Source organism: Aulostomus chinensis, chromosome 7, assembly GCF_037954235.1.
Source record: "Aulostomus chinensis isolate RoL2024-O1b breed Wild chromosome 7, RoL_Achi_v1.0, whole genome shotgun sequence".
NCBI lineage: Eukaryota > Metazoa > Chordata > Actinopteri > Syngnathiformes > Aulostomidae > Aulostomus > Aulostomus chinensis.
The window spans coordinates 30412332-30434212 of NC_141326.1; the positions used below are offsets into that span (position 1 = coordinate 30412332).

Genomic DNA, 21881 nt, shown 5'->3' on the forward strand with positions numbered 1-21881 from the left:
TATGTCTTCCACCCTGAGGCTAGAAGGGCGGAGGCGGCGCCGCTTTCCTAATAACACCACAGGTGTAATTGGCAGCGCAATCACAGCAGCTCAGATGCTGCTGAACTGAAAAGGCCGAGGTCACACCACAGAGGTGCTGTGGTGTCAGACGCCACCAATCACCGGCTGCCCTCCATCATCGATCCACGGCCCGGCTCCCACACAGACGCCATCGGACCTGAAGCTTGTGTTTTATTACAGTACTTTCCATTGATTTGGGGAAAGTATCCAAAGATTTAATTACACGAGTAACACATAAACTGTCCTATGCCGATATTCGTCACTGGCCGGGGAAAATCCAGCAGCGCTCTGTAAAAGTCATGCATCAGTGAGATGCGCAGGAGTTTATGGGTGAAAGATTTTCTTGAGGTTTTTGTTGTGATGCATTAGCTCCATTAGCAGCTTCCTGTAGAGACACGCCGCTGAGTTACAGCTGATGTTTGTCTATTCAGGCTCATCTCGCCGTGTCCCATCTTTAAAAGTACATCTTTGACTTGTTATGTAGGACTTCTGAAAAGTTTAAACCCTCTAAATCTTTCGGATGTCAGCAAGATGAGGCAAAACCTGTGAGGACGATCGTCACCAAACATTGTGGAGCGATGCAGACGAGGGCGAGGAGGAGCCCTCAGAGTGACCCCTCCTCCGCGGTGCTAAAACTGCACAGGCGGAGTGTGAAAAGAAGAAGAATCGCGCAGAACAAATTAACACTGCGCTCTCAATGTGAACCTTCGACTTGAGATCAGTTGAACTTGTGCTTCATGTTGACAGCTTTCACTCGCTGGTAGGCAGCACTCATTCTTCTGCTTCTGATCCAGACGGCTGGCCAGCATGTCGTCCTTGGGCGCCATCATACCAACTCAGACTGGCCCAAACAGAGGGTCTGGAGGTCACTGTGCAAGACTTTAAGGTCTTTTTGTTTTGACCAACACTGTCACGGACAGCACCGTGGATGATCAAGGGCACCGTGGACCGCAGAGATTTACAGTCCTCAACAATATTCAGGGAGTTGCGTCCTGAGCCTCGAAGCAGGCTTGTAATTAAATTAAGTCGTCTGGAGCAGGAATTCAGCTGTCCATCAAAATGACAAGACCGTCAGGAAGACGGCTGATTTGAAAGAAATACTGCGGTTGGACTCAGCGGGTGACACCAAGGCTTCTGGGAAACGAGAACGTCCTTGGATCCGAGAACCCAGTGCGAGGAAGAAAAAAGTTACGTCTTAAGTTCTGGAGGTGAGCATTTGACGCTCCGAAGGTTCCGAGCCATCGTAAATCCTTGCGACTCGCGCTGGCCCAACAGACAGATGAACCTCTGCACATCCCATTCCAACCATCAGCACTGGAATCTCACGTCCATGCCGGCAGGTGAGCCCAGCAGCCACCTTGCCAGTCACCCTCAGGAGAAATCCCACCAATTTTCATTTGGAGAATGAATTCAGTGACCTATGGTAATGTTAAGATTCATTTGCTCTGTGTGGGCTGTGCTTGAACTGGAAATGAGAGCTGCTCTCGTGTCCCTTCACTCATGCAAAATTCATTCAGATAATTATCTCCAAACAGTCTCTTCCCGCAAAAAGACAAAGAAGAGCGTTTAATGACTGAAACTTACCAATGTGATAATTAAGATCAAACTTCTGATCAGGAGCCAGACGGAGCAGCTTTGGCTGAGTGGTTCAGAGATAAATCCATCAACAGAAACTGGCCTCTCTCAAGGCCTGGAGGGGTTTTCTAATCTGTGGCAGTTCTCCCTTCAAGGTCAAAGCTGCAGTGGACTCAACACTCCAAAATACAAGAGTCAGCTGAGAGGAGCACTTCAAATGTCTGCCCTGAGCTCCGAGGGCTCCAGAGGGAGAGCGAGACGTCAAGGGATCCAACAGTTCCTGGTTCCATCCTCGGTTCCTACAGAGGACGAGTTCAAGTGTCCTCCAGCAGGACACAGCCGTCTCCAGAAGTCTCACGAACAGCAGCTTCCAACATTTAACGGTAACTGAGAGATCTGAACGGAGCTGAAGTGACAACATCATCACATACTTGGGCTGCTGTGACGTCGTGTGAATAAACTGACTCATGGTCAAGGAGACGCTTCACAGTTTAGGAAAGAGCGGACACGCAAGTCGACCTTTTTGTGAAAAAAACAGTCAATCGCTCACTGCCCTGACGTGGCTGAGAGGCTGATGTCGTCCACCTACCTTCTATTCGTGATGGAGGGGGCAGAGGGAGGCTCCCACCTGATGAGAGCACCTTGTTCATAGGTCAGTAATTGGCCCAGTGGGGGGGGGGGGGGCAACGGCCTCGATGCAAATCAAGAACAGAACCCAGATGTTGCCTTCAGGCGCTTTATTGAGGCATTTAAATAGCAGCACCACTGCCTGACCTCGACATGATGAAGAGGCTCCTCTTGAAAAACCTCACTTCTGTAGCAGAAGTTTTACACCCACAAATCCCAGGAAGGAAACTGAAGAGGCCCAACTGTGACACAGAAATGTGCCAAGAATTCAAACGTCTGCCTTTGTGCCTCCCACAATCCAAAACCAAGGATCTGGAACAAGCAAATATCTGACTTTTGTGCTTGGGAATATGACTGAAACACATGTAGCCGATGATATCGATCGACTAATCAATGGTTGCAGCTCTGCTGTGATCGCTCAGGTCGGCAGAGACCAGCCGCTCACAGAGGCGGCCTGGAGACGATTCTGAAGGTGTCGAAGTGAGCTGAAGACAACACTGCTCATACATTCGTGGACAGAGGACACGTGTCAGGACCGCTGTGCTCAGACCGCTGACACCAGCTCAGCTGCCTGCTGCCTGTTCGCAGGATCCCCCCACATCCAGCTGCTGCCCGACAGAGGTGAGCGCTGGTAGCTGTGGGGAGGAGCGCATTCATAAAGCCCTGATCGTTTCATAAAGACACACCTGATGCCGGTTTAATGAGGCGCTATCTCCTCCGCAAATATCCAGCATCTTTGGACAATAGAAGATCTCCATCTCTTTAATTAGTCCCACATTGCTTTAATCCATCAGAAAGATAATGACGCTCAAGCAGGAAAACTCATCAGATAGCGCATGGAAATGATTCAGCGACGCTCCCGCTGATGTCACATGACAGAGGCCGGACAAATCATCAGGACGTGACCGTCAAGACCATTCATCATCCCAGAGGACATCAGCACGGAGGAACTTTAGAGGGATTTAAAAAGACAACCTGGACGGACGAGGCGTTGCCTCACAGTTCAAGATCTTAAGGCCCATTAAACACAAACGTGACAGAAGCAGAGGCGTCCGATGGTTCCTCTCCTGAAGCGACTTCAATAAAGCCGACGTCAGCAGGTGGAGAGGAGCGGCCGTCCTCGTTCCCGGCACATCGGCTGCTTCCACCGCCTTTGTACTGCCAGGCATCTGAAAGCCACTTGCCAATATGTCCGTTCTGGTACCATAATTGAGTCACAGAAATACGTCAGGCAGGTGAGCAGCCGCCATATTGACTGTGGTGGTGTGTGTGTGTGTGTGTGTGTGTGTGTGTGTGCGTGTGCGTGGGGGGGGGGGGCTATCAAGAAGAAGCATCTGAGAGGGGAAGTAAAATCAAAAGCTCCGTGAGAGTGAAGCTTTCTGCCAAAACAACAGCTTTCTGATGACAGTCAAACTCTTTACAACTGTCACTTCTCCCAGAGAAAACACACGCAGGTTTTTTAGTCGACAGGAAAACATCCCACAGCTAATTATGGCGGCGCCGCTGTTTGATGTCATCTGGGATGCTGAGGGGAGAACTGACTGTTTTCTGTGGCGGTGGACGGTTGTTCGTTGCCTCAGAGACTCACAAAGACACAAGCTCTCGCCAGAATAAACACACGTGCACACGCTTAAAATTTGAAAACAGACTGAAAGCAGAGAGGGAGGGAGAGTCAGGATGAAGCACCCAGAGTGCGTCCGCCACGTGTGACCTCAGCTTGACACCCAGTGTTGCACCAACAATTCTGCATCTCCGTTTTTCGCAGCAACACTTTAAAAAAAAAAAAGTAAAACAAAGGAATCTCCATAGCAACGGACCGAGCTCAACTGCGCTCCACGCTGTTCCAGGAGCGAGAGCTGCTTCATGGTACGTTGACGGATTCTCAGCCCCCCTGTCAGCCAGATCGTCATCCATCTTCGTGCCAGAAGATGTTCCCTGTTGATTAAGATGAATATTCGGAACACCTCGTAGCCACAGCTGTACAAATAAGGCCTCACTGAGGGCGGGGCTTCCTTGGCCTGGGTGTGGTCTTCACCTCACAGAAGTGATGAAGAGGCCTCCAAGATTTTAGCGTCAAGCTCGTGGCGTTCTCTCTCATCTGAGCCGGGCAACAGGGAGTCTGACAGCAACGTGCTGCTTATATGATGAAATATGACCCAGAGCCTGAGGCAGAGCAGCCGCCGCCGCCGCCTCCCACAGCAAAGCCCTCCTCTCCCCTGATAGCTCTGCTTTAAACATGACAAATGACAAAGGCACAGCAAGGGCAGCTCAGAGGCAGCGCGAGGACCCGGAGCATCAGCCGAGGAATTATCCCGCTAATCTCCAGGAGAAAGCCATTTATATTCCACCTACGCTGTGAAACTTTCCTGCAGCGCGTGACTGGGAGAAGCGGCGCTTTGAGAACTTCCAGCAGGCCTGTAAACAGCAGTAATCCCCGTGAAGCAGATCAGGGTTTGTCATGTCGAGTCTCACAGCCGTCATTTTCCGTCACACTCAGCTCTCGGCGCAAGCCGCCACTTCCAGTCTCACGTCGCCCTGGACCAGTTCTGTCAATCACGCCTCACACACACACACACACACACACACACACACACACACACACACACACACACATAAATACGCACCCAGCCCCCAACTTCAAGTTCTGATGTTTTACTAAGTTGCCAGGGCTACGCTGTCAGTCCTCTCTGGTTCTTCTCAGTGTTCAGCAGCTTCTGACCGCCACATCGTCACGGAACGCGACCTCATACTGAAACCAGATCGAACTTCTCCACGCTCCGAACGCCCACATTGACTTAATAAGCTGCCAACTGCCATCTAAAGTTGAGCCAGCAGGAAGACCCTTGGGGGGCGGGCAGGCCCGCTGACATTAGTGGTTACTGAGCAGCTCCCCCTCCTGGAGGAAGGTGACCTGCACCTCACGAGGAGCTGAGGTGGCAAACCACTGTCATGTTGACTGTGACCGTCTCTCTTTGGCTCCAAGATTTAGGAAGTGGGATACACAGGTGAGAAGAGAGCTGCGGCTGGCATGTTCAGACACACGGATATAAACATATGAATATGTGTGTGTGTATGAATATATACACACACACACACACACATATACACTCACATATATACACACATGTATACATATATACACGTTCATATACATACGTATATAAACATGTGTATATATGTGTGTGTGTATATATGAATAAATATATACATACATACATGTATATATATGTTTATATACGTATGTACATGTGCATATATGTATGTACATACACACATATACATGTATGTCTGTATATATATATATATACACGTGCACATATGTACACACACACACACACACACACACACACACACACACGTGTGTATTAAAATGTGTGTGAAACCCAGTGAAGACTGCCTGACACGTGTGTGTTGACCTGATTTAGTTTAATTCTGTTAAGGAGGTCAGACTCAAGTGTTTGTGCTCTTTTCATTGTGTTGTTGGATGTAATTTTATAAACTGCCCCCCCCCCCATCTTTGACTGAGGCAACTCAGCAGCTGTCAGCAGAGGGACGATGAGGAGGAGACACGCTTGTCCAACACTGATGAGCGGCCATCAGCGCCACTCTCTTCCTGCGAGGATGATGAGGCGTTAATCCGGTGCCATCATGGGACACTCACTCACTTCTGAGCTCATCGTATCCATCAAATCAACAGGTAATCGCATGGATACAAACGTCCAATCAATCTCTCTTCATCCAGTGTGCGGCCTTCTTAATTCCAGGGTTTCCTGCATCAGCATCAGGATCCTGAAGGCCTCTGCGCGCCCATCCATCAGCCTCCTGGAGCTGTGACTGGCACTGTCACTGGAAGCCAACGATTTCCCACTCCGGAGACATTGATTGTCATTTGCATCGTTGACGGATGGATGGACCAAGAGTTGAAGAATACCAACACCATCTCTGCTGCCATCTCACTTCTCAACCAAGATCCTGACCCCGCAGGTACTGAGGGACAGTCGGATTCTTCACTTCATTTGCTTGGTTTCCAATCAAGAAAGATTCACTCTGGTTTGCAATTCTCTCCATGACAGCAAACCCCATGAGCGCCAAACGACACGTTGGTCCGTCCCTCAACACCGACCTCCCCAAAAACATCTGGCTCCCATGCTTTCGGTATTTTAGCAACTATTTCCACGTCACTTGTGGTTCAAAGTCACCCGTGAAGGAAGTGGAGCTGCTCTCAAAGATCTGAAGGCTCCCTTATTCAATGCTTCCTGACAGAAACGAGAGCCCAGTTTAACTGTTGACCGGTTTTCCAACGATCAGCTGGAACGTGAACCAGTCGTCAATCAAGCGTGAAATATCCCTGATGAATGTAACCTCGTTGGAAAGTGTTGGCCTTTCAGAACCGCTCCATTTGTCATGACATAGCTTCTGTGGTATTCTGGCACTTTATAAATAAAATATAAAGAGAACATGAGAAACGGGCCACGTGATACAAACATGGGATCAGAAAAATGTCCCGTGAGTGAATATTTCCAAGTGGGATAAAACTTCAGCGTTACAGCCGTCACACGTTTCAATAAACTTTGAAGCTTCTTCAGATTCAAGTCAAGGAGAACTTAATGAAGCTCAGAGCTCATAAGCGGATCACTAAAACTAATCAGAGCCTCTGTGGCTATGAAACTATAAGCAGCCTGAAGTGAACAGCGAAAAGCTGACATGGGAATTATTTTATTAAACATTGTCAAGGTTTATGTCTCCTTAATTTCTCTTCATTACGTAAAAATAAACCAGCCAGAGTGATTTAATGGCCGGTGTTACGCAGTGTATTGTATTGCAGTAAATTTGCCGCCTCTCTAAAAGCAAGTATTGATTTCGCTGTAAAGCTCAACATCACAGTTCTTGCTTGTGTTGCTCAGTGAGAAAATAAGAATAATTCCTGGGCTGGGATGTTTCTGATGGCAGAATCCGAAGAGCTTCCCATCGAGTCGCCAGGTTGGGCCTGAGCTGGGCTCTGGTTCTCACACCGCACCACCACACCGCCCATCAGCACAGCCGTGGTACAGCACTGGTGACACAAAGCCTGCTGGGAGCTCGGCGTCTGGAGGGCAGTGAGACGGATCAAAGCTCATTCCCAGGGTATGAAGCAACTGCGGCGTCCTGTTCAGCTCCACTCTGAACTCCACAGTTCAGATTTGCTGAAGCTGCAGAGGCCCATGAGCATCACGTTTAAGTGAAGCGTCTTCTGTGTTCTGCTTCTCTCACCAACACCTCACTGACAGACGAAGGTCTTTGTTCCTCCCCCATCACTTCTTAGTGACTCCAGAATGCAGGAGGAGCCAGCCACGTTTAGCTGGAAGCTAACGGAGACTGATGCGAACAACAGCTAACCTGCCCAAAAATGTCCGCTTACAAACTCTCCAGGTCGTCATCCTCCGTGATGATTACCACTGATAGTAAATTAACAAGAACACCTCCAGTTCTCCGTCAACAGCCAGCTGACACATACAATGTCATCTAAAACGGCGAAGAAATGGCGTTGGCGTGCACTGCTGGAAGAGGTTTGCCAACAGGAAGAAGACGCTGACATCGACACTCTCATGCACCAATATCCTCTTGGTGTGGCGGCTCCAATCAGGAGTTTCTCTCTCTTTGTGCATACTTGGCCTTCCCGTATTCATGGTGGTGGACGCATGACTGTGTGGTAAACTAGCGCCCCCAACTGGAATGGAAGGGAGATCACAACGCGCGAGGACACCAGACCAACAGGGAGGCTCGATATGCAGTAAGAAGGTAGCGGCGGCGTCTGCAGCGAGCCCTTCACAGCCTCACCGAAACATCTCAACATCGGTCAACATCTGGACATAAACTGCATCCATCAGGTGCAAAAAAAAAAAAGCATCAAAAACTAATTTGTCGATAATTCACATTCTGGTGGCATCACGAGATTAACGAGGGAATAAATGACTCCTCCACAGCCCAACATGACCTCTGTCTCTCTCTCTCTGTCTCTCTCTCTCTGTCTGTCTCTCTCTCTCCAAACACTCGTTTGTTTTATTCTTCTGTCTCCTTGTTATTTCTGCATCGCTGCTTCGCCTGCGTCTCTTCTCTCTCGTCTGCTGGCTCGAGATGTTTTTAGAAACCCCGCAGGCTTTTCATGTTTCCTCACCTGAACAGTTTGTTCCTCATTTTCACTCTTTTTTCGTGTTTTTGTTTCCCCTCAGTGTGTTTTTGCATTTGTGGGAGAAAAAAAACAGCTAAATAAGAGGCTCTGGCATCCATCCTCGTCCCTGGAGACAGAAACGTGAAGATAAGACAGACGGAGGGAAGAAGCGACCGCAGACGTGATCACGCCCTCACAGGGCAGAGGAAGCCATGATGATGGCAACATAAACACTCATGAGGCCGTTTTCAGTCTTCATCATCTGCATCGATGTAGAATAATAAGAGCTGCTGTACCTCCTGCCCACACCCTGCACAGACGCCCCCTAGTGGGTACGTCAGGTATCAGGGATCACGTAAACAACCAGCAGTGTTGCAGGCCAATGAATGAGCCGGTCACGTTCACGCTGCGGAGGGCAGACACGGAACGGTTTGAGTTCAGCTGAAGACGTGGACTATAGCAGACCCGGTCCCCCAGAATGCAGCTGGACTTCTGTGACGGCACAAACGTCCTCATGAATTGAAGACATCTGATGATGAAATCATTCGCGTCGTGACAAATAATCAACGCATAAAATGACTGCGAACAGGTTCATGTGACACCAGCAAAGTAGAAATCTTTTATTTTTGAGTTTGCCTTGTGAGGCCTGATCCTGGATCCGTGGCTGATTACCCCCCCCCCCCCCCCCAACACACACACACAGTCTCTTGATCTGTATTTTCATGATGCCCCATCACCTCTGTGCTCCATTGGGTACAGCTAGCAGGTTATAGTTCCACGCTAGCAGGGATGATACGTTTATACGTCATGGATTTCCTTGGAGTTATTAAGGTCCGACTGCACATATGCAGGCCTCGGCGTGGTGGCAATATGGCCGACGCGTCAACCAGCAAAAACCCGTTGTTCACATCTCTAAGAGGAATATAGCAGCAACCACGTAGGCTCAGACAACGTTCGTTTTCATGCAATTATGAACTCTGTGTTACTGAGGAGAGAAATCCCATCGCCGTAACTTTGGCTGCCATTCTGGGTTTGACCTCTGTTGGCTGCTCAAGAGCCAAATAAATGGAACCTGGAGGAAATACGCTTTCTGTTTGAAAGTTTAAATTCCAGTTTTCTTCAATTTCTTCGAGAAGACGCTCCCATGCTAAACCATCCTGATGGCTCTGTCTGTGTGTTCAAACCACTCAGATGTGTGGGGACTTGCCGATGTCTTCAATCAGAACAAATCCATGAAGGATGCGATGGCGTCCCTTCCAGGGCTCACGTCAAACACGAGGCTTTAATCCAGGAGCCCCGCGAGCTCCTCTGGGGGAATCCAGCCTGTAACCCTGCTGGTGTTCATGTTTCGCTCAACTTGCTGAGCATCAACTCAGCATCTGTCCAAGAAACCCAGACAGCCGCTGTGAGCTTCAGACGCTCGGCGGCTGTCACCGAAATCCTCGACTCAAAGCAAACAGCGACAGGACGTCGCCACTGAGGAATGAAGCTCGGCGTGTTTGAAGCTGTCCGTGGTGGCTGAGTTTTTCCTTGAATATTCATAGATTCACCCCCTCCTCCTCCTCCAATATCCCCCACCGCAACAAGATGGCTGTCAAATCTCCCGATGTAAACAAAAAAACAAGCAAGCGGCGGCAGCGACTGCATTCATCTCTCGTGACGCCAATTTATGATCCAGGAGGAACATTACATCTTCATCCCAGAGAAAATGATGTTTTGCAGCAGCGAGGAAAAAGCCTCTCAACACAGAATCAGTCAGGCTGGAAATGGCTGTTGTTTGGAGCCGTTTGACAGCTCCCAAATACGGGAGCGCAATCACTTTACTGCTTCGGATGAAGGAAGCGATGACTCTCCAGGCCGGCGCGTCGTTCTCTGACACTGAGACCAAGTGTCCTCTGGGTGAACGTTGGTGACAAACGCTCAAATGTGACTGAGCTTGAAATGTTTGCAGGCTGTGACTCATTTTCATCTCTAGTTCAAGTCCTGCTGTAAAAACAACCGGGAATAAAAACACACATGGACCCGGTCGGTCGAGGCAGAAGGCCCCCACCTCTCCTGTGTTGTTCATTTACTCACACGACAGAGACGATGTCACCTCGCTGAACCTGGTAGTTCCTCACACTCCAGCGGTTCAGCAGCACGACGTCACACTCTGACGTTCCCTCCGGGTTCAGGAAAGGCTGCGCGCGCGCACACACACACACACACACACACACACACACACAGGTCGTTAATGGGGCCTTGACTGGAAAACAACCAATAAAGAAGACAAACTGGAGGCTTAAAGTCCTCCTAAAGTCTGTCTGTTCCTGCCTTTACTGCAACACAACAGACGCACGTTTGTGACCTCAGGGTCCGGGCGGTTCTGTCATCGTTTCTGATGAACGAGTCCAGCCGACTGCATGAGCTCTTCACAATCGTTCGTTTTGCTCCACATCTGAAGTCATCAGTTGTTTTGATCTCCAGTCAAAGTGTTGGTGGATTATCGGTTCTACCAGACGACCTTGAAAGACTGTAAACAGTTTAGCTGCTGTTAGCATCAGTCTCTGTTAGCTTCAAGCTGAATCTGCGTGGCTGGTTCTTCTGCCAGCTGGAGTCACTCAGAAGTGACGAGGGAGAAAAAAATCTTCGTGAGCTGAGTACTCTTATGAGTGAGTACTTGGAAGGTAAAATACACACTCAGGGTGAAGTACCACCTGAAGTGAGCCTGATGGGCTTTCAGCAGCTGGGAGCACGGTTCTTGAGGACTTTTTGCATTTCTTTACCTGAAGTTCCAAATTCACCACCCCTTTTGTCGTCTGAACTCAAATTCTAAACTATGTGGCCCCCCCCCGCTTCTATGGAAAGACCATCTCTAACCAGTGTTTCTACATAATGGAAAATAGATTTTTACAACAATATTGATGAAGATGCAGGCGTGTGATGTCATCCTGCCACGCATGTTGTTCTGGACTGTTGGCCCGAGTCTGTCAGCTCATTTGGAAGACGTCATGTAGGCTCAGTCAAGCCCGTCCAGTCATGAAATACCAGGAGTGCATTTTAGCCCCCGGTTAGGGAGGTACGACAGTGGCGCCTGGGAAGCAGCGGGACGATGCCTCACGGTTACACTGAGCTCCATGCTGACAGCTCTTTCACACGCTTGTTTGCCCCCCCAAAAAACAGCACCACTGACAGAAGCATTTTATGATGACAGCAGGAATCATGTCCACTGGGTAAGAGACCCACGCGTGACGGCGTTCTCTCACACTGGCGAGCCACACGACGCCTGCTTCATTAAACTGGTCATTTCACGCTGGCCGGGGTGATCGACACAACATCTCATCTTTCAGCCACGCAAATAAATATGCATGTGAGCGCACAGGGCCTGTGAGCTCATCGGCTGAATACTTCATCGCCATGGCGGAAAACCAGAGTTAGGGTTGCTTAGAAGCAAATCCAGAATATCGACATATCTGAGCTGAACTGGAGCGCCATCCATCACCAGAGGTAGACACGCTGGACGCAGGGAGACGCCACGACATCACACACGCGTCGGATGACAACTGAAGCAACTTGTGGGAATCGTCCACCAGCAGGAGGCCTTTTCAACATGAAAACAACCTTACATCCTCAAAGTCATCGGGATGAAAGGTTTTACCGCCATTTATCTGGAACAACAACCCAGATAAACGTTTGCAGGAGCGGCAGCACGGTCAGCTACACGTGTGGTTATCATGCTACAACAACCTGACGGTCACCGGGAGACTCGGGAGTTTGGCCGTCTGACCAGGTTTCAGATCTTCAACTGCGTCTGTGTGTTTGAGCTCCAAGTTTCAGAGGTCATGAGATGGGAACGTATCAGCTGGAAGCAGCAGGAGTTTTCTCTCCTCACGACTGCAGACAAACCACACGGTGAACCGTCAAACAACATTACAGCCACAGTCACACATCAACAGCCGGCGGGATCATGAGACGCGTCTCGCTCTTTAGTAAACAGCTGAGTTGGTCGGATGGACAATAATGAGCCTTTCAAAGCTTCTCTTCATGCCGCAGGGAATCGTTTCCTGTTATGTTGATCCATCAGACGAACGAAATCCCTGGAGAGCAAAGCTTCGCATCCCAGATTAACCCGCTCCGACCTGCAGCGCCTGACGCCGTCCCTCTTATCCAAGACCCACAGCAAACATCTCATTTAGTCAGACAACCATTGTTTGGTTTCATTAATGAGTTTGATCCGATGCTTCAGAGGCTCCCGCTGGGTTTGGCGTCATGACCCGACATACAAAGCGTCATGAAAATGAACCAGAGATCAACACGCACGTTTGATACTCACGCTCATTAAAAATAGAGGCCCGACTGTTTCATGCATAATGCAGCACATGTCGAGGATAATGAGCCGCACGACAGGAAACAAACTCTGTCAAAACCCAACAGGCGCTTTTTTATTCCCTTTCCTCGTCTCTGCTGCTCAGATGAAAAGAGAGAAGGTTGTTTACTCCTCAGCTGAGAAAACGGAGGCCAAGATGAGTGCTGGAGGAGTTTTAGGAGAAAGTGCTGACGGTGTTCAGAGGTGAAGCAGGTAGCAGAGCTGAGAGACTCCCCCCCCGACCGCCGCGAACAAACGTAAGGAAGAAGCATGTCAGGGGAGAGGTTTTTTGTAGTCCAACAGGAAGTTAGCATGTCAATTACTCTGGGTTTCTGTAGTCTTAAAAGAAGTTAGCATGTCAGGTACGAGAGATTTCCAACAGGAAGTGACCTATCAAATGAACGGGGAATGAACGCTCCTTCTCTCCTTCCTACACACGGATGTTGTGTTTTGATATCCTAGCAACCAACACCAGGAGTAAACCCAAACCAAGGTGGTTTGTCCCGGTGGGGCTGCCGTCCTCGGCCAGCTTAGACGTCACACCCAATTGTTCCTGAGGTGCTGGCGTGAATCGGGGGGTGACAGAGGACTGTCATATGTGGGGGACAAAGCTGACTCTAAGCTGACAGATGCCACGACTCTGGGCATTCGACGGTTCAGCGAGCATGAAAATAATGTCCTGTCAATAAATCAGCGCACTGGACCTTTACAAGGACAGACGCCGGAATCAGTCAGACAGGAACCAGGAGCTGGGACTTTCCTATCACGGTCAGATATCTAGAACAGCCTCCACCTCTGCTGTCGTCCTCGGCGGTCGTCTTGGTCGCCAGACAGTGTGACGCTTCTCAGATGAGAGGACACGCTGTGATTCTCACCTGCATCGACGCTCCTTCCACTCGGGCCACATAGGCCAACCGGTCAAGGACGGTGACTGTGACAGGAACGGCAACGAAGAAGCCGCTGACAAATGCCCGCAGGTAGCGCCGCCCTGCTGTTGCCTGTTGAGCCATGACCTGGAGAGAAGCCAATAAAGACAGAGGGAGTGAATGTGAATGCAAGCAGGAGGAAAAGCTTCAGTGCAACCAGGTTAAAGGTCTCAGAAGGTTGATGCAGCAGAGAGAGACACTCAGTGATGAGGACGACAGACACGGAGACCCCAGGGTTCCCTCACAGCCGAGAACTACGAGCTCAACATGAGAATGTGACCGAGGATGACAACATTTAGTTTGTCTGGAACACAACACCTGTACGGACTCCCCTGGTCGTCCTGCATAATTATCCTCAACCTCTGTTTCCCGTCACTGCGGGTTTGCTGATTGCGTGGTGACACACTGAGCTTCTTCTCCCCAGACACCATTTTCCTCCACTTTGCTTCTCACTGTGAGCTCAGGAGGCCCAGGCAGGCGTGAAATGACGGGCAGCAGCAGACACGCACCGCCACCTCCAGCTAACAGCGAGCCGCATGGATGTCCACGGCCGCCACCCTGGAGATCTGCTACAGCCATTACCTTCAAACATGGAGCCACTCCCCCAGCGCCGCCACCTCTGGAGGCCTACAGTGTCCATCACGCTGAGAGCTGATGTGGGACCCCTTGTGTGGTTTGGTGAATGTACGGATTCCTACACGTACACACGAAGAAGTTTGATATTTCAAATTCAAGAAAACTGTATGTTCTGACATTTCTCCTCTCTGTAGCGAGCTGATTGCTAACAAGTCAACTGAAACAGACGCATCTAGAACTGGCAGTGACGATTGTGTTCAGCACTGATTAACCTGCCACGTGACGTCATGATCGATCAATGAGAAGCTCTTCTGTCAAACATCAAGGACGTATTAAAACGCTCCCCTTGTCCATCAACCGTCTAAAAGCAGAAGAATCCTTTTCATTTCCTGACATTAATGACGTCCTGATATTTGACATCTCAGACTCACGACGACTGGATTATCAGAAGAGTTGGACTCGTTCTCTTTGACAGTTCTGGGTGTTGCTTCCTGACAAAGACCATGCAGGGTGGACAGGCTTCAAAGGACTTCTTCAGAGCAAAAACATTTTTCACATTTGGTTTATAATTTGTCTTACAAGCATTTATAACAACAGAGACACCACAGAACCAGACCCGAAAAGATCAAACAGAACCTGTGGTCGGTAGTACCTGTGGGCTAAGGTGCCTCTGGCGGACAGAGACCCTGCATCCCTGAACATCCCCCCGCAGACAGAAGACAGAGCGATGATTGACACCTCCAGAGTCGATCTATTCCTTTAGTCACACATTTAACATCGTCAGAACTGAAACACTTGAAATGCTTGATACAGCCAAGTTTGTCAGTGTGTATGTGTGTGTGTGTGTGTGTGTGTGTGTAAAGCACCATAAAGGTAGGAGAGCTAAAAGCATCCATCCTGCACGAATGAGTTTAGTTCTAGTTCCTGCTGCCTTTGAGCCAAGCGTGAAACCTGACAGATGTACACTGTGAGCACGCACGCACGCACGCACACACGCCAGCCTGTGTCTCAGTATACGTTACATCTGATTAACCACAGTCGTCTGCCTCCACCAGCCGTTGTAAGACATCAGTTACCCACCGTGCGCTGGAGGCAGGAACACATTCTAGCATAACAATCCATCCTGACACCAACATATTGCCGTTACACTTCCGCACCGCTCGCCGCATAATCTCCTTCCTGGAGAACAAGTGCGTGATCAGAGCGAGCCCGGTGTCGAGCCGTTCCTGACGCCTCACAGCTCTCGGCTGGTTTGCTGTTGGCCCCTTCAGGCCTTGTTGCCACAACACTCAGCCTCAGGAGCAGGAAGACCGGCAACCTGCTGACTCGGCTGGGGGTTGATTAGAAACCGCCTGTCAGGTGAGACGTCACAGGAGACCGAGACTCACGAGAATCAGCATCATCATCGCCTGTTTCAGGTCCACTCACAGAAGGACCAACGTCTCTCCTAAGTGCCAGTACAAATCCCACGTTGAAGAACTTCGTAAATATTTCATTGGCTATTAAAGTGAAAATGTTTCAGAATGTGAGGCCAGTAAATTACAGTTTAAGGGACAATTCTGGTATTTTCTAACCTGACCGACTCCTCGTGCTCCTGGGTCCGAATGACTGATAAAGATGGTAACTATCAGACTCAAACCACCCTTCAACCCTTCACCAGCAGCGGTGAAACACCGTCATACATTCATCTTGAGTAAAAATGCTCAGTCTGGTCACCCAAAGGCTCAGATTGTTCCTCTCAAGTCTTTCACACACGCGTCTTTAGGTCACCTGATCTGGGCCAGGATTCAAACGCCTCCCAGGACCAAGATCTGGATCAGGCGTTTGGATCACGGCACAAGTACAGCCTGGTAGGAGAAGAAATCCCACACCAAGCACCTTTTCCTGAAGTATAGAGCTGGTCTGAGGTCAGTTTGGAGCGAGTTACTGTGTTGCCCTGGACACAGAGGCGCCACTCGCCAACTGTACAACTTCCACTGTGTCAGCTTCGATGTTTTCACGAGTCTGTAAGTGGTCGCAAGAACGTCTTCATTCTTGGTCGCCGCCTCCTGGCAGAATCCCAGAGGAGACTTGAGCAGGAAGAGCATCACTACTGGTTCATGTCAAGACAACAAAGCGGTTGAGACGGCGGCGGCGATGACAGAGAGTCAGAGTGAGATGTCATCGGTGATTTACAGGTTGTGGTTGGGCGGTTTCTGTTCGCCTCGCTGGGTTTAGTTTACAAGCGCTGACAAGTGCACGTTCACACGAGCCTGCTGGGAGAACCGTCTTCATCAAGCCTGCTGAAAATGCAGTCGCATCCATGACGCAGTGACAAACGCAGCTCCTCTCTCTGCTCCTGCGTTCACGCCGGCGCCGCTGCAGCAGCAGTGGACCAGAGAGGTTCATGCACAAACACTTACTGAGGAGTATTGGATTGCAGCAACTTTCATATCAGCAGCACAGACAAGCGGCACGCCGTGTCAGCCCAGGACGAGGACGCCGCATACGTCTCAGACATCTGTCAAGCACTGAACCCCCCTCAATCCCACCAACCCTTCCCAACGTATTCAGATGAGACGGACACAGAGGACATAAATCCACTCAGCGCAGTGCCGACCTCCGGTCCTCATATCGAGGCCAGACATTGGGCTGTGCTTTTGCTCCGATTGCTGGAATTAAATTTCAGGGTCTCTGGGCCAGACTCCATCTCTGCCAGGTGACTGATGTTGGCGCTTCAAAGCTTTTCCAGACCAATAAATCCACAGGGAGGATGCACCGAGGCCGCAGGGACGCTGATTACAGCCCGCCACCAGACCCCCTCCCCCTCCACCCAACCCAGGTCTGCATCAGCAGCTCCACTGGGCTCTGGAGAGGAAGGAGACGGGAGCCAGATAAAAACTCTGACCCTCAATCACGTTGCCTGAGACATCAGAGGGTGATGGGCTGCAGTGGTGCGAGTATGTGGTGACTCTTCTCGCCACCATGAGCCAAGTTTCCAAAAAATTCTAAATAATATCTTTAACGCCTCTAATGAGGAAATGTTTATTACCGAGTTTCCATCAAGTGGTTTGAAGAAGAAACCGAGTTTTGTCGTAGTTCCAGCAGGTGGCAGTAAAGGCAACGTTATAATGGCTGTAACAGGCACCATAGAAGAAAACCCAGCAACACAACAGGTGGGTCTGTTGTTTCAGTCGACAGATGTTTACCAGGTAACAAAGGAGGGAGGTGTGGAGGAAGTACTGCTGGACCTGTTGTAGTACTTCTGTATTTCCAGCGAGTACTGGACATGTTGCTGCTTCTCGGGACACTAAAACAGACGCCGCTTCCACTGCTGAGGACGCAAAGACAGTGAGATATTTCAGCTTGTATTCAGGAGTACACGCCATCCACGCCCATTCCTGAGAAATGTCTTAGTATGGATAGAAGGACACTACCCAGGCAGGAATTTCCCACAATGCAATGCAGCAGTGTTATGCGCCAATGCCGTGCACGGTAACAACTCAGTAGCAGGAAGCAGGAAGTGACGAGTGCAGTCTGAGCAGTGCGTCAGCACTGATGCGTACTCCTGAGATTTACCTGAACTGTGCCAGACTCAAGTCCACTTCTGGAGTGTGCAGTGTTCAGTGTGGCATTTCAGACGCCGCGAACGTTTGGGAACAACCAGGAAGACGATGATGGAGGGAAAAGCTGGTCAGCCACGTGAGTCACGGACGACTGAGAGTTCCTGGTGCTTCGGTCCCGTTTGACAGTGAGCATCTCAACACGCCGACAGCATCACCATGGTGTTCCTCCACCATGATGGACCGTGGTTCCAGTCATGTCCACCCACGGAGGCCTCCATCCAGACAACCACACCACCTGACTGAGAGCAGAACCTCAAGTGTTCTGGAAAGTTCACTTTGATCACAAACCGTTTGTGGGTCACGGATCTTAATCATGTCAAACTGTGGATTTCCCTAACAATCATGATGAGGCTGCTTGGTTTGATCAACCGGAAGTCACACTCACTCTCAGGTGAACCAACTATGACATCACCACGCATGTCAGCCTTTAACTCTATGCGTTTTTCCCACAACTGGAAATCGTCATTTCCTTCACCGACTACCTCAGGGTTGCCGTGACCACGTGAACTGACGTCTTCTCTTCAGGGTCTTGTGTTTGGATGCTTGCTTCCTTCTAAATGAGGCTCACTCAGTGCGCTGAGGCTCATTCGCGGGATGAAGCGTTTAAGTTTCATCTTTATTTTCCACTTCACGGTCCTCACATGTTCGCTTCAGCGCGGTGGTTCCCCGCGGGACTCCGTCCAACACCGGACTCCGAAAGCGTCAAGTAGCAGGAGGTCTGTCACTTCCACCTTCAGTTTCTCCCTCTGCAACCCTCCACCGCCGCTCGGGCGCCGGCTAGCCTGCGAGGCTAACCGAAGCTAGCCGCGAGAGCAGAGCCGAGGACACGCACACAAACGGCGGCTGCAGCCGATTGCGAACACCCGCTGGAAGGAGTCTTGGCGTCTCTTTAGTCCCGTCTCTTTAGTACAGTTCACCCTGGAAACGACAAACACAACTTCAGCAGCTAACACACATGCTAACACACCTACCAGCAACGTGTTCCGGCTTCCTGTTGTCAGCCATTCGCCGCCCCCAGGTCCTAAAGCCCCCCCTTGCTGCTGACGTCTATTAACCATCTCAGCTGAATCCAAGTTTCCTGTGCCCGCGCGTTCCCGGCCTGAAGAGCTTTTGTAGCTCAACGAGACTCAAGTACATGAAGTCATCGGTAGTAACCTGCTACGTAAGCGCTGGTCTGTCTGAATATGAACTGTTCAGCTCACAGACGCTTTAGCTACATAAGCTAGCAGGATAACGAACTCATCCCAGAAGTGTTGTTCATTCATGAAGATGACCTTCCTCAACAGTTCTCACAAAAACAGGCATATAAAATGTAGTCGGCAGTAAAATGCAATCAATAGAGGCGTCCTGTTATTCCGGTCTGGTACTAATGTCCTGAACTGGTTTGGGATCCCTCAATCACGTAACTTACTGAAACAAATCCAGTGAGTGTGACATTTTTCAGACATCAGTGTAGATAGAGGTACTCAGATAACATGGAACCTGCAGTCAACGACAAAAGAAGGGCGACCTGAGCCATCATCCCCGTCTGGTTGCAATATCGGGCCCTGATGTCCAGCCCCCCATCATGGAAGAGTTTGTTTTCTGCAGTTATCCACAATCCAGTGTAACTTCCAAAGATGCAACACCGATGACTTTGCTTTCACAAGCGACAACGTTCGACTGACAAGATGACATGGAATTAGAGGACAGAGAGATGAGGGACACATTCTGAGGAGGACCGCCATGACTCTCCACAGAGGAAGATGTGGACCCAGGATTTAAGATTACTCGTTTGTTTTATGGTCACACACACACACACACAATATAAAGCATAATCACAAATATCAGTAGTTGTCAATTATGTAAAAAAAAAAATGTATTCGGTTTAATTATGCACGACTGCTGATGCTCCATTATAAGAAAGTCCTGTCACTGGTTGGATCCCCACTTCCCCAGTGACCGTGTCCAAGTGTCCTTGAGCAAGACACTGAACCCATAACTGCTCCTGATGGCCCTGAGATGGACTGGAGACCCGTCCAGGGTGAACCCGCCTCTCACCCAATGTCAGCTGGGATAGGCTCCAGTTGTCATCCTGAATGGATGAATGACAGATGGCTGGGTGAATGAATGATGGCTGGATGAATGAATGATGGCTGGGTGAATGAATGATGGTTGGGTGAATGAATGATGGCTGGATGAATGAATGATGGCTGGGTGAATGAATGATGGCTGGATGAATGAATGATGGCTGGGTGAATGAATGATGGTTGGGTGAATGAATGATGGCTGGATGAATGAATGATGGCTGGGTGAATGAATGATGGCTGGGTGAATGAATGATGGTTGGGTGAATGAATGATGGCTGGATGAATGAATGATGGCTGGGTGAATGAATGATGGCTGGGTGAATGAATGATGGCTTGGTGAATGTGATGGCTGGGTGAATGAATGATGGCTGGATGAATGAATGATGGCTGGGTGAATGTGATGGCTGGATGAATGAATGATGGCTGGATGAATGAATGATGGCTGGGTGAATGAATGATGGCTGGGTGAATGAACGATGGCTGGATGAATGAACGATGGCTGGATGAATGAACGATGGCTGGATGAATGAATGATGGCTGGGTGACTGTGATGGCTGGGTGAATGAATGATGGCTGGATGAATGAATGATGGCTGGGTGAATGACAGATGGCTGGGTGAATGAATGATGGCTGGGTGAATGAATGATGGCTGGGTGAATGAATGATGGCTGGATGAATGAATGATGGCTGGGTGAATGAATGATGGCTGGGTGAATGAATGATGGCTGGATGAATGAACGATGGCTGGATGAATGAACGATGGCTGGATGAATGAATGATGGCTGGGTGAATGAATGATGGCTGGGTGAATGAATGATGGCTTGGTGAATGTGATGGCTGGGTGAATGAATGATGGCTGGATGAATGAATGATGGCTGGATGAATGAATGATGGCTGGGTGAATGTGATGGCTGGATGAATGAATGATGGCTGGGTGAATGAATGATGGCTGGGTGAATGAACGATGGCTGGATGAATGAACGATGGCTGGATGAATGAACGATGGCTGGGTTAATGTGATGGCTGGGTGAATGAATGATGGTTGGGTGAATGAATGATGGCTGGATGAATGAATGATGGCTGGGTGAATGACAGATGGCTGGGTGAATGAATGATGGCTGGATGAATGAATGATGGCTGGGTGAATGAATGATGGCTGGGTGAATGAATGATGGTTGGGTGAATGAATGATGGCTGGGTGAATGAATGATGGTTGGGTGAATGAATGATGGCTGGGTGAATGAATGATGGCTGGGTGAATGAATGATGGCTGGATGAATGAACGATGGCTGGATGAATGAACGATGGCTGGATGAATGAATGATGGCTGGGTGAATGTGATGGCTGGGTGAATGAATGATGGCTGGATGAATGAATGATGGCTGGGTGAATGAATGATGGCTGGGTGAATGAATGATGGCTGGATGAATGAATGATGGCTGGGTGAATGAATGATGGCTTGGTGAATGTGATGGCTGGATGAATGAATGATGGCTGGATGAATGAATGATGGCTGGATGAATGAATGATGGCTGGGTGAATGTGATGGCTGGATGAATGAATGATGGCTGGATGAATGAATGATGGCTGGGTGAATGAACGATGGCTGGATGAATGAACGATGGCTGGATGAATGAATGATGGCTGGATGAATGAATGATGGCTGGATGAATGAACGATGGCTGGATGAATGAACGATGGCTGGATGAATGAACGATGGCTGGGTGAATGTGATGGCTGGGTGAATGAATGATGGCTGGATGAATGAATGATGGCTGGGTGAATGAATGATGGCTGGGTGAATGAATGATGGCTGGATGAATGAATGATGGCTGGGTGAATGAATGATGGCTGGGTGAATGAATGATGGCTGGATGAATGAATGATGGCTGGGTGAATGTGATGGCTGGGTGAATGAATGATGGCTGGATGAATGAATGATGGCTGGGT

The 21881-nt window shown here is 49.5% G+C and overlaps 1 protein-coding gene across 3 annotated transcripts in view; it reads right to left on the bottom strand.

Moving 5' to 3' along the window:
• immp2l (inner mitochondrial membrane peptidase subunit 2) overlaps positions 1–19012 on the bottom strand; it is an 85527-nt gene extending 66515 nt beyond the window's left edge. The window contains exons 1-3 of one of the 3 annotated variants that reach the window (XM_086209889.1): positions 18834–19012; positions 13631–13768; positions 10487–10590 (exon numbers count right to left, since the gene is read on the bottom strand). In XM_086209889.1, the coding sequence (XP_086066015.1) occupies positions 10487–10590; positions 13631–13768; positions 18834–18920 (329 nt within the window). In that variant the 5' untranslated portion in view covers positions 18921–19012. Of the gene's footprint in view, positions 1–10486; positions 10591–13630; positions 13769–16135; positions 16735–17815 lie in introns of those variants that run through there. The other 2 variants (XM_086209890.1, XM_086209891.1) reach the window with 2 other exon arrangements.
• Between the last annotated feature and the right edge of the window lie 2869 nt (positions 19013–21881).